General features: G+C 50.3%; 1 protein-coding gene across 1 annotated transcript in view; it reads right to left on the bottom strand.

The window, feature by feature from the left end:
• Nucleotides 1-12,874, bottom strand: part of LOC147120620 (anion exchange protein 3-like) — a 199,509-nt gene that overhangs the window by 60,506 nt on the left and 126,129 nt on the right. The window contains exon 11 of the mRNA XM_085984239.1: nt 6,296-6,480. Within this exon, the coding sequence (XP_085840365.1) occupies nt 6,296-6,480 (185 nt within the window). The remainder of the gene's footprint in view (nt 1-6,295; nt 6,481-12,874) is intronic.

The raw sequence follows: 12,874 nt of genomic DNA, 5'->3' as shown, positions 1-12,874 counted from the left end.
AGGGGCCCTTAACGAATCCCCTGACGCCCTCTCACGAGGGATGTGTGCCAGCGCCACCGGGGATCGGCTACAGACCCTCCACAACGACCTCTGCCACCCAGGGGTCACGCGGCTGTTCCACTTCATAAAGTCCCGTAACTTACCCTACTCGATTGAGGAAGTTCGGTCTCTGACCAGGAACTGCCGCACTTGCGCTGAGTGCAAGCCTCGGTTCTACCGCCCAGATAGAGCCCACTTAATCAAAGCTACACGGCCCTTTGAGCGGCTCAGCTTAGATTTCAAGGGCCCCCTCCCGTCCGTCGACCGCAATGTTTACTTCCTGAACATTGTGGACGAATACTCCCGGTTCCCATTCGCCTTCCCCTGCCCAGACATGACCAGCGCCACGGTCATTAAATGCCTCAACAGCCTGTTCTGCCTGTTCGGTATGCCGAGCTACATCCATACGGATAGGGGGGCGTCCTTCATGAGTGAAGAGCTACGCCAGTACATGCTGTCCAAGGGGATCGCCACGAGCCGTACCACCAGCTACAACCCCCGGGGTAACGGCCAAGTGGAGCGAGAGAACGGGACAGTATGGAAAGCAGTCACTCTAGCTCTAAGGACCAAGGGCCTCCCTATCTCCCGCTGGCAGGAAGTCCTCTCGGATGTGCTCCATTCGATACGGTCGCTATTGTGTACGGCCACTAATGCCACGCCTCATGAACGAATGTTTGTCTTTCCCCGGAAATCCACCTCAGGCGTATCCATGCCGTCATGGCTCTCCACCCCAGGTCCGGTACTCGTGCGAAGGCATGTGAGGGGCCACAAGATGGACCCACTCGTGGAGCCAGTACACCTACTCCACGCCAACCCCCAATACGCATATGTCCGGCACGCCGACGGAAGGGAGGACACCGTGTCCATAAAAGACATCGCCCCAGCCGGCATCGACAACAACCACGGCAATAGCAGCAACAACGATCACAGCAACTCTTACCCACCCACTACTCTTTCATCACCCCCGGAAGAACATCGACCAACGGCACCCCCACCAACTACCCCTTCAACAACCCTGGCGGCACCCCCGGCAGAGACCCAGGAGACTACCGGGGACACCCAGCCGACACCCGCGGCACCACAACAGCCACGTCGGTCGCAGAGGACTATCAAACCCCCGAACAGACTAAATCTATAGAAGGGGTGAATGTGATGAAATATTCCATTCATCACTGCCTGTGACTGTGGTCGGTTTCAGTGTCATTTCCCTTCCCCCAGTCCTCATTGTATTGTTTATTGGAATGTGCTGGAATGTGCTGTGTGTGTAGGGCTCCGCCCATACCTGGCCCCTTTTGTAAGCTAGCTCAGTCTGGCCTCAGTCTCCAGAAGGAAGATACCTCTCTCTCTTACGTGTTACTTTCTAAGTTAATAAAAGCCTTGTTTTGTTTCGCTAACATCGAGTCTCGGAATTATTGAGGCACATCAGAACTGGAGCGACTTTGTGTTTTTAATGTTGGGACCATTTAATCTGCTTCCAAACCTCAGAGGCATTTTCTCTTTGAATGGGTCTGACTTTTGGTGCCTTACAACATGCACTTAATTAACCAAACACAACACCTCACAGTGAGAGCATCTTGCTGGCGGTCACGTCACTCCCCGGTAATCTGAATAGATCAAATGAGCTTCCGACCACATGTCCGCTCCATCACCAAGGCCACCTACTTCCACCTCCGTAACATTGTCCATCTCCGCCCCTGCCTCAGCCCATCTGCTGCTGAAACCCTCATCCATGCCTTTGTTACCTCCAGGCTCGACTATTCCAACTCTCTCCTGGCTGGCCTCCCATCTTCCACCCTCTGTAAACTTCAGCTCATCCAAAACTCTGCTGCCCGTGTCCTAACTCGCACCGAGTCCCGTTCACCCATCACCCCCTGTGCTCGCTGACCTACACTGGCTCCCAATCCAGCAACGCCTCAATTTTAAAACTCTCATCCTTGTTTTCAAATCCCTCCATGGCCCTCGCCCCCTCCCTATCTCTATAACCTCCTCCAGATGCACAACCTTCCAAGATAGCTGCGCTCTTCCATTTCTGGCCTCTTGCGCATCCCTGATTTTAATCACTCCACCATTGGTGGCCGTGCCTTCAGCTGCCTGGGCCCTGAGCTCTGGAATTCCCTCCCTAAACCTCTCTGCTTCTCTCTCCTCTTTTAAGACGCTCCTTAAAAACCTACCTCTTTGACCAAACTTTTGGTCACCTGCCCTAATCTCTCCTTATGTGGCTCGGTGTCGAATTTTGTTTGATAATCGCTCCAGTGAAGCCTCTTGGGACGTTTTACTACGTTAAAGGCGCTATATAAATGCAAATAGCCAATGCTTGCCTCCCTCCTCCCCTCCCGTAGGTGCTGACTCATTGCTGCTTCCATGGACACCAGAGGCCTCCGACACCCCACCCACGAGACCATGAGCAAGCCTAGATAGCATGTGGACTATTCAACCATGGGGAGCATTCCAGTTCCTGCCCTCACCCAATGTCAGCACAACCAGACTTGGCACCGGTGGTAGGGGAGGGTGGATGTCACTAGATAGCGATCAGGGGCCAGAACTGCAACACGGCTGCGCCCCCGCGGTTTTATCCAGGGGCGCTAACGGGTGTCAGCCACGGCTCGGCGAGCAGCGCTCTCTCGTCTCTGAGTCAGAAGGTTCTGGGCTGAAGTCCCCACTCCAGAGACTGCAGCACCTAATCTAGGCTGACACTGCCAGTGCAGTGTTGACAGAGCGCTCCACTGTCGGAGGGGCCATTCTTCGGATGAGACGTTAAACCGAGGCCCTGTCTGTCCTCTCAGTTGGAGGTAAAGGTTTCCGATGGTCAGTCTTTTGGAAAAGAGCGGGGGACCAATTGACCCCCAGCATCCTCAGCCTTTTGGGGGAGAGAGTTTCCAGATTTCCACCACCCTTTGTGTGAAGAACTGCTTCCTGACATCACCCCTGAACGGCCTGGCTCTAATTTTAAGGTTCTGCCCCCTTGTTCTGGACTCCCCAACCAGAGGGAGTAGTTTCTCTCTCTCGAACCCATCGAATATTTTTTTATCAGATAAAGTTACACTCTCAATCTTCTAGCACTAAGACTAATTGTTGCCCCTCTCTGATGCCACCCTGGAGGAGATCGGTTAACTTGGCACGGACTGGGAATCGAACCTCGGAAGTAAGAACATAAGAATTAGGAGCCATTCGGCCCCTCGAGCCTGCTCCGCCATTCAATAAGATCATGGCTGATCTTCGACCTCAACTCCACTTTCCCGCCCGATCTCCATATCCCTCGATTCCCCTAGAGTCCAAAAATCTATCGATCTCAGCCATGAATATACTCAACGACTCAGCCTCCACAGCCCTCTGGGGCAGAGAATTCCAAAGATTCACAGCCCTCTGAGTGAAGAAATTCCTCCTCATCTCCGGCCGACCCCTTATCCTGAGACTATGCCCCCTAGTTCTAGACTCTCCAGCCAGGGGAAACAACCTCTCAGCTTCTACCCTGTCAATCCCCCTCAGAATCTTATATGTTTCAATGAGATCACCTCTCATTCTTCTAAACTCCAGAGAGTATCGGCCCATTCTACACAATCTCTCCTCATAGGACAGCCCTCTCATCCCAGGAATCAATCTAGTGAACCTTCGTTGCACCGTCTCCAAGGCAAGTATATCCTTCCTCAGATAAGGAGACCAAAACTGTGCACAGTACTCCAGGTGTGGTCTCACCAAGGCCCTGTACAATTGTAGCAAGACTTCCTTACTCTTATACTCCAACCCCCTTGCAACTCTCTCTTAGGCTTAGAGTATAACACTTTACTCAACAGACCTCTGGCAGGGGGAAGAACTTTGGAACCAATTAGGATTCGTGGCTGAAAAATAAAATAAAACCATTGGCTTGTTGGGAATTCCTGGACGAGAGTTCCTGCTACATTAAACAACTAACGGGAGGAGGAGGCTCCATGAATATCCCCATCCTCAATGATGGTGGAGTCCAGCACGTGAGTGCAAAAGACAAGGCTGAAGTGTTTGCAACCATCTTCAGCCAGAAGTGCTGAGTGGATGATCCATATCGGCCTACTCCTAAGGTCCCAACCACCACAGAAGCCAGTCTTCAGCCAATTTGATTCACTCCACGTGCTATCAGGAAACGGCTGAGTGCACTGGATACAGCAAAGGCTATGGGCCCCGACAACATCCCTGCTATCGTGCTGAAGACTTGTGCTCTAGAACTAGCCGAGCCTCTAGCCAAGCTGTTCCAGTATAGCTACAACACTGGCATCTATCCGACAATGTGGAAAACTGCCCAGGTATGTCCTGTCCACAAAAAGCAGGACAAATCCAATCCAGCCAATTACCACAAAGTGATGGAAGCTGTCATCAACAGTGCTATCAAGCGGCACTTACTCACCAATAATCTGCTCACTGATGCCCACTCGGCTCCTGACCTCATTCCAGCCTTGGTCCATACATGGACAAAGGAGCTGAATTCCAGAGGTGAGGTGAGAGTGACTGCCCTTGACATCAAGGCAGCATTTGACTGAGTGAGGCATCAAGGAGCCCTAGTAAAACTGAAGTCAATGGGAATCGGTGGGAAAACGTTCCATTGGCTGGAATCATACCCAGCACAAAGGAAGATGGTTGTGGTGGTTGGAGGTCAATCATCACAGCCCCAGGACATTGCTGCATGAGTTCCTCAGGGCAGTGTCCTAGGCCCAACCATCTTCAGCTGCTTTATCAATGACCTTCCCTCCAACATAAGGTCAGAAATGGGGATGTTCGCTGATGACTGCAGTGTTCAGCACCATTCACAACTCCACGGATAAAGAAGCAGTCCATGCCCGCTGCAACAAGACCTGGATGATGTTCAGGCTTGGGCTGGTAAGTGGCAGGTAACATTCGCGCCACAGAATTGCCAGGCAATGACTATCTCCAACAAGCGAGAGTCTAAACACCTCCCCATGACATTCAAAGGCATTACCATCGCCGAATCCCCCACTATCAACATCCTGGGGTCACCATGGACCAGAAACTTAACTGGACCAGCCACATAAATACTGTGGCAACAAGAGCAGGTCAGAGGCTAGGTATTCTGCGGCGAGTGTCTCACCTCCTGACTCCCCAAAGCCTTTCCGCCATCTACAAGGCACAAGTAAGGAGTGTGATGGAATACTCTCCACTTGCCTGGGTGAGTGCAGCTCCAACAACACTCAAGAAGCTCGACACCATCCAGGACAAAACAGCCCGCTTGATTGGCACCCCATCCACCACCTTAAACATTCACTCCCTCCACCACCGGTGCACCGTGGCGGCAGTGTGTACCATCTACAAGATACACTGCAGCAACTCACCAAGGCTTCTTCGGCAGCACCTACCAAACCCGTGACCCCTCACACCTAGAAGGACAAGGGCAGCAGGCGCATGGGGACACCACCACCTCCAAGTTCCCCTCCAAGTCATACACCATCCTGACTTGGAAGTATATCGTCGATCCTTCATTGTCACTGGCTCAAAATCCTGGAACTCCCTCCCTAACAGCACTGTGGGAGTACCTTCACCACACGGGCTGCAGCGGTTCAAGAAGGCGGCTCACCACCACCTTCTCAACGGCAACTAGGGATGGGCAATAAATGCTGGCCTTGCCAGCGATGCCCACATCCCATGAACAAATTTTAAAAAAGCTAAGTTGCTGCTGAAACCCTTATCTGTGCCTCTGTTACCTCCAGACTCGACTATTCCAACACTGTCCTGGCTGGCCTTCCACTCTCCATGAACTCTCTTCTGCCCGTGTCCTAACTCGCACCAAGTCCCGTTCACCCATCACCCCCTGTGCTCGCTGACCTACATTGGCTCCCGGTCCAGCAACGCCTCGAATTCAAAATTCTCATCCTTGTTTTCAAATCCCTCCATGGCCTCGCCCCCTCCCTATCTCTGTAACCTCCTCCAGCCCTACAAACCCCCCCGAGATCTCTGCGCTCCTCGAATTCTAGCCTCTTGCGCCTCCCCCCGATTTCATTCCCTCCACCACTGGCTGCTGTGCCTTTGCCCTTAACTCTGTAATGCCCTCCCTAAACCTCACTGCCTCTCTGTCCCTCTTTCAGACGCTCCTTAAAACCTACCTCTTTGACCAAGCTTGCCTCCTTAAAGCCTACCTCTTTGACCTGTTCTAATATCTCGTTATATGGCTTGGTGTCAAAGATCGTCTGATAGTCGCTCCTTTGAAGCCCCTTGGGACGTTTTACCACGTGAAAGGCGCTATCTAAATGCAAGTTGTTGCAGTTGTGAGTCTTACCTTGTCCGACATCAGGGTGGAGATGGAACGTCCGATCTCGTGGTAATCCATGCTGGACTGGCTCGGCCCCAGTAGGACGAAGATGAACCGCACGGGGACGGTGACTTCCAAAACGGATTCAAGGAACACCGCTTCACTCAGACGAACGAAGGCCATGGTGGGCTGGTCCAGAAAGGCAAGAGTCCCTAAAAATATTAGGAAGGGAACAATTACTAGAATTTTTAGGAACATGAAAAAGCCATTAGGCGCCAAAACAAATTGGTCCCTTTTCAGTAGATTAACCCCACCTGACCATCATATCCCTCAATCTCCTCTCCCTCCAGAAACACATTAAACATAGAAACATAGAAGATAGGAGCAGGAGTAGGCCATTCGGCCCCTCGGGCCTGCTCCGCCATTTAATGAGATCATGGCTGATCATCCAATCTAAGAAATATATCTAACTCCTTCTTGAATATACTTAATGTATTGGCCTCAACTACCTTCTGTGGTAGAGAATTCCACAGGTTCACCACTCTCTGGGTGAAGAAATTCCTCCTCATCTCAGTCCTAAATGGCTTACCCCTTATCCTTAGACTGTGACCCCTGGTTCTGGACTCCCCCGCCATCGGGAACAGCCTTCCTGCATCTAGTCTGTCTAGTCCTGTTTATTTTATAAGTTTCAATGAGATCCCCTCTGATAAATTGTCTCTTAGAATCATAGAATCTTACAGCACAGAAGGAGGTCGCTCGGCCCATCGCGCCTGTGCCGGCTCGTTGAAAGCATTGCCCAATTTAGTCCCACACCCCAGCTTTTTCCCCATTGCTCTCAAATGAGTCCTCTTCAAGTACATGTCCAATTGCCTTTTGAAAGTTCCTCTGGAATCTGATTCCACCGCCCTTTCAGGCAGTGCGTTCCAGAGCTTAACAACCCTCTGCGTGAAGAAATTTCTCCTCATTTCCCCTCTGGTTCGTTTACCAATTATTTTTTTAATCTATGTCCTCGGGTTACTGACCCACTTGCCAGAGGAAATAGTTTCTCCCTACTTACTCTATCAAAACCCCTCATTAATTTTGAATACTTCGATGAGGTCTCCTCTTAACCTTCTCTGCTCCAAGGAGAACAATCTCAGCTTCTCCAGTCCCTCCACATAACTGAAGTCCCTGATCCCTGGTATCATCCTGGGAAACTCCTCTGTACTCTCGCTGGGGCCTTGACAGCATTCCTAAAGTGCGGTGCCCACAATACTCCGGCGGGGACCTAACCAGAGGTTTGTAAAGGGTTTAGCATGAATTCCTCTTGAACTCTTTGACATGAATCAGTCATTCATGGAAGAAAGACTTATGAAATAATACTGAGCGGCCTGCGGGTGGCGCTGTCCAGGGAGAGTATAAATACTCGGGCACGGGCCCAGCTTGCGCAGGGCATTCTTAACAGGAACTAGTGAAGGACACAACTAGACCTCCATGTTGTAAAACAGTTGATTAAAGCTTTGTTTAACGCTTAGTCCAAGTGCCTAGTAGTTTTCTTATGTCTTATATCCTACATTTGCCTTTTTAAACGTTAAACATCTCTGGGGCCATGGGAACATAGGAACAGGAAGAGGCCATTCCGCCCCTCAAACCTGTTCCACCATTCAGTTAGATCACGGCTGATCTGTATCTTAACTCCATCTCCCCGCGTTGGCTCCATAACCCTTAATACCCTTAACCAACAGAATTCGATCAATCAATTTTGAAAGTTTTTCAACTGAGCCCAGCCTCAACAGCGTTTTTGGGGGAGAGAGTTCCAGATTTCCACTACCCTTTGTGTGAAGAAGTGCTTCCTGACATCACCCCTGAACGGCCTGGCTCTAATTTTAAGGTTAAGCTCCCTTGTTCTGGACTCCCGCCCGCCCCCCCACCCCACCAGAGGAAATAGTTTCTCTCTCTCCACCCTATCAACTCCTTTAATCATCTTAAACACCTCGATTAGATCACCCCTTAATCTTCTATACTCGAGGGAACACAAGCCTAGTCTGTGCAACCTGGCCTCATATTTTAACCCTTTTAGCCCCGGTATCATTCTGGTCAATCTGCGCTGCTCCCCCTCCAAGGCGGATATATCCTTCCTGAGGAGCGGGGCCCAGGACTGAACACAGTTACTCCAGATGGGGCCTACCCAGATCTGTATCTAACCCGTGCTGTACCTGCCCTGGGCGTGTTTGATGGGCAGTGTAGAGGGAGCTTTACTCTGTATCTAACCCGTGCTGTACCTGCCCTGGGAGTGTTTGATGGGACAGTGTAGAGGGAGCTTTACTCTGTATCTAACCCGTGCTGTACCTGCCCTGGGAATGTTTGATGGGCAGTGTAGAGGGAGCTTTACTCTGTATCTAACCCGTGCTGTACCTGCCCTGGGAGTGTTTGATGGGACAGTGTAGAGGGAGCTTTACTCTGTATCTAACCCGTGCTGTACCTGCCCTGGGAGTGTTTGATGGGACAGTGTAGAGGGAGCGTTACTCTGTATCTAACCCGTGCTGTACCTGCCCTGGGAGTGTTTGATGGGGCTGTGTAGAGGGAGCTTTACTCTGTATCTAACCCGAGCTGTACCTGTCCTGGAAGCGTTTGATGGGACATGCAGAGGGAGCTTTACTCTGTATCTAACTTGTGCTGTACCTATCCTGGGAGTGTTTGATGGGACAATGTAGCGGGAGCTCTACTCTATCTAACCTGTTCTGTACCTACCCTGGGAGTGTTTGATGGGGTCAGTGTAGAGGTAGCTTTACTCTCTATCTAACCCGTGCTGTAACTGCCCTGGGAGTGTTTGATGGGACAGTGTAGAGGGAGCTTTACTCTATCTAACCCATGCTGTACCTGCCCTGGGGGTGTTTGATGGGATAGTGTAGAGGGAGCTTTACTCTGTATCTAACCCGTGCTGTACCTGCCCTGGGAGTGTTTGATGGGACAGTGTAGAGGCAGCTTTACTCTGTATCTAGCGCATGCTGTACCTGCCCTGGGCGTGTTTGATGGGACAGTGTAGAGGGAGCTTTACTCTGTATCTAACCCGTGCTGTACCTGCCCTGGGAGTGTTTGATGGGACAGTGTAGAGGGAGCTTTACTCTATATCTAACCCGTGCTGTACCTGCCCTGTGAGTGTTTGATGGGACAGTGTAGAGGGAGCTTTACTCTGTATCTAACACCGTGCTGTACCTGCCCTGGGAGTGTTTGATGGGACAGTGTAGAGGGAGCTTTACTCTGTATCTAACACCATGCTGTACCTGCCCTGGGAGTGTTTGATAGGACAGTCTAGAGGGAGCTTTACTCTGTATCTAACCCATGGTGTACCTACCCTGGGAGTGTTTGATGGGACAGTGTAGAGAACATAAGAAACAGGAGCAGGAGTTGGCCAATTGGCCACTCGAGCCTGCTCCGCCATTCAATAAGATCATGGCTGATCCAATCTTGGCCTCAACATCACTTTCCCGCTCTCTCCCCATGCCCCTTGACCCCCTTGTAGTTCAAATGTCTGTCAATCTCAGCCTTGGATATATTCAATGACTCCGCCTTCACAGCTCTCCGGGGTAGAGAATTCCAAAGATTCACGACCCTCTGAGAGAAGAAATTCCTCCTCATCTCCGTCTTAAATGTGCGACCCCTTATTCTGGGACTATTCCCCCTGGTTCTAGATTCCCCCACGAGGGGAAACATCCTCTCAGCATCCACTCTGTCAATCCCCCTCAGAATCTTATATGTTTCAATAAGATCACCTCTCATTCTTCTAAACTCCAGAGAGTATAGGCCCAACCTACTCAACCTTTCGTCATATGTCAACCCCTTCATCCCAGGAATCAACCTAGTGAACCTTCTCTGCACTGCCTCCAGTGCAAGTATATCCTTCCTTAAATATAGAGACCAAAACTGTACGCAGCACTCCAGGTGCGGTCTCACCAGCGCCCTGTAAAGTTGCATCAAAGCTTCCCTACTTTTATACTCCATACCCCTTGCAATAAAGGCCAACATTCCATTAGCCTTCCTAATTGGCCGTTGTGCTGTGGGCTCGCGTGGAATTCCGATCCTGGGCCTCCTCCAACTTCCGGCGCGCAGTGCTCGTGTATCCCAGGGGCGCAGTTAGTTCGATGCGTCCCCTGGGATCACGTGGGCCATGGAGAGCCAATCGGAGCAGGGAATGCTCCATTCATAAGTTTGACAGAAAGAGCTGTCAAAACTTAGAAATACTACGGCCCCAAAACAGCACTAAATCTTCAAATAAATTTTTTGAAAAATCATTTTTTAAATAAACTATAAATTACATGAAATAACTATTTTAAACAATAACTTAAATTTTTGAAATTTTTTTTTTCTAACGGGGCTAAAAATAAACTTACCTTGCTTTAAAGTATTTAAAAATAATAAACCTGTGGAAAAAATGTTTTAATTTTAATTAATTCACCACTTACCTTGTAAAAAGCAGGCCATATGCCTGCTTTTTAAATGTGTAAATTCTGAAGACATACCCTCCCGGGAAAACCTGTAAAAAAAACGCAAGTTCGATGCGCACGCGCAGCCTCTCCTGTACACGCGTACGACCTTTTAACCCCTGCTTTCAGGGGAACGGAAGTGTCGGTTTCCCGCGCATGCGCAGTGCATGCACGAAACCGGCGCTTCCATTGGGCTTACGAGTGAGTGCCCCATGCGTACTCACCCATGGGGACCCGAATTTCTGGGCCATTGTGTTTCATGTACTAGGACCCCCAGATCCCTCTGTACTGGAGCATTTATTAGTCTCACTCCATTTAAATAATAATTTGCTTTTTCATTCTTCCTTTCAAAGTGGATAACCTCACATTTTCTCACATTATAATCCATCTGCCAAATTTTTGCCCACTCACTTAACCTGTCTATATCCCTCTTTGGGGGTGATTTTAGCTCAGGTGGGGGATGGTGTCGTGTTATCCGAATTTCGTGTTTCCCACACGAATCTAAATGGATGTGGGAGATTGATGAAATTTTAACTCAATTGGCCAATTGATTTCCAATGTGTGGGAAGCCTTTGCAAGGGGGTTTTTCATGACTGAAAGTCCCCTCCGATCACGTCATTATTGCTCCCGCATTTAGGGTCTGCAACAAGCCTTGCTTCTTCTGCAGACTGCCAACCTTTTGCCCTTTCATGCTAGAGGGACCTGGAAGCAGAATGACCAGCGAGAGACCTCGGTCTGCTCCCAGGTTTGATGATGTGGCCCTGCAAGCTTTAGTTGAGGGAGCAAGAGCTCATAAAGAGGTGCTCTTCCCTTCTTCAGGGAGGAAGAAGCCTCCCCAGCAGACCAAGGCTGTGTGGATCCAGGTGGCAGAGGAGGTCAACTCATTATCAGTAACCCGCAGAGCCTGGATTCAGTGCAGGAAGCGATTTCATGACCTTCAGCGCACTGGAAAAGTGAGTATGAATTTCCCATCACCCTCAATCTGATCCCCATTGCCTTTCCACACCAGCACTCAGCTTTAGCAATCTCTTCCTCCACATCCCACTTGACACTGACATCCATACACCCTTATCCATTCCCTTTCTCTCTATGGTCACATTCACATCATTATTCGGCTATGCAGCCCTCACACTCCCTATCACTCTGATGCTTTGAGCACAACTGACAACACACAGGGAGGGCCCTTGGTCTTGCCACCTCACTCCATCTTTGTCTTCTTTTAAGTATCTATGCTATGCAATCTCTACACTCACTCCTTCATTCTCACTCAATCTCCACTTGTCTCCCTCATTGCAGGAAAAGAGAGCTCACAATAAGCGAGAGAGAGCGAGGACAGGAGGAGGGCCACCCTCACTAGCGCACCTCGCCCCCTGGGAGGAGGCGGTCCTGGAGATCGTAGGAGTGGAGGAAGATGCGCAAGTGGGGGATGGACAGATGGGTGCATCACAGCAAGCTGGTGACAGAATAGTTTTCCATCTCTCTCATTGACATTGCATGAGTCGCTGATAATGATTCTGAAGTTCTAACAGATGAACTTATGATCATCTGCAATATGCAATGTGCATGTAACCTTGGCATCACATCTCTGACTCTTTCCTTTACTCCTCCACAGGACCATCGCAAGCAGCCGTCCCCACTAGCCAGGAGGAACAGCCTGAGCATCCAGACTCCTCAGAGGAAGCTGCAACATCTGAGGCCGCAGCATCAGCAGAATGCAGCGCACCCAGCACCAGCGCAGACACTCACACCTCGGTGGGACCTTCGGGACATAGAGTAGTGTTGTCACCTGGTGTATCACAGCTCACAAGTGAACATCAGCAGATTGTGGAGACAGGGACAGCAGTGGAGAGTGCTAGTCAGAGGGCGCAGGACTCTGCCAGCTCGGCTCAGCTGCATGTCGACCCTCTGCCTCTGGGTCCATCCATAAGATCAGTGGTGCTGGATCTCCAGGAGTCTCTGGCAGGTTTTGTCTCCAGGGTCGATGCGAGTGTGGAGCGAATGGAGGAGTCCATAGCGAACATGAGCAGAGCCTTTGTGGAGTCATTGGCGCATCAACACATCACCATGGAAAGGATGGCAACCTCCATGGAGGAGATAAGTCGCCAGAGTGCAGAAAACACGGTGAGTGTTCATAATAGAATGA

The sequence above is a fragment of the Somniosus microcephalus genome, chromosome 4 (assembly GCF_052327205.1).
Source record: "Somniosus microcephalus isolate GS21.2 chromosome 4, FLI_Smic_1.0, whole genome shotgun sequence".
NCBI lineage: Eukaryota > Metazoa > Chordata > Chondrichthyes > Squaliformes > Somniosidae > Somniosus > Somniosus microcephalus.
Note: the sequence above shows the minus strand (reverse complement) of the source record. Positions and strands in the feature narration are given on the sequence as shown.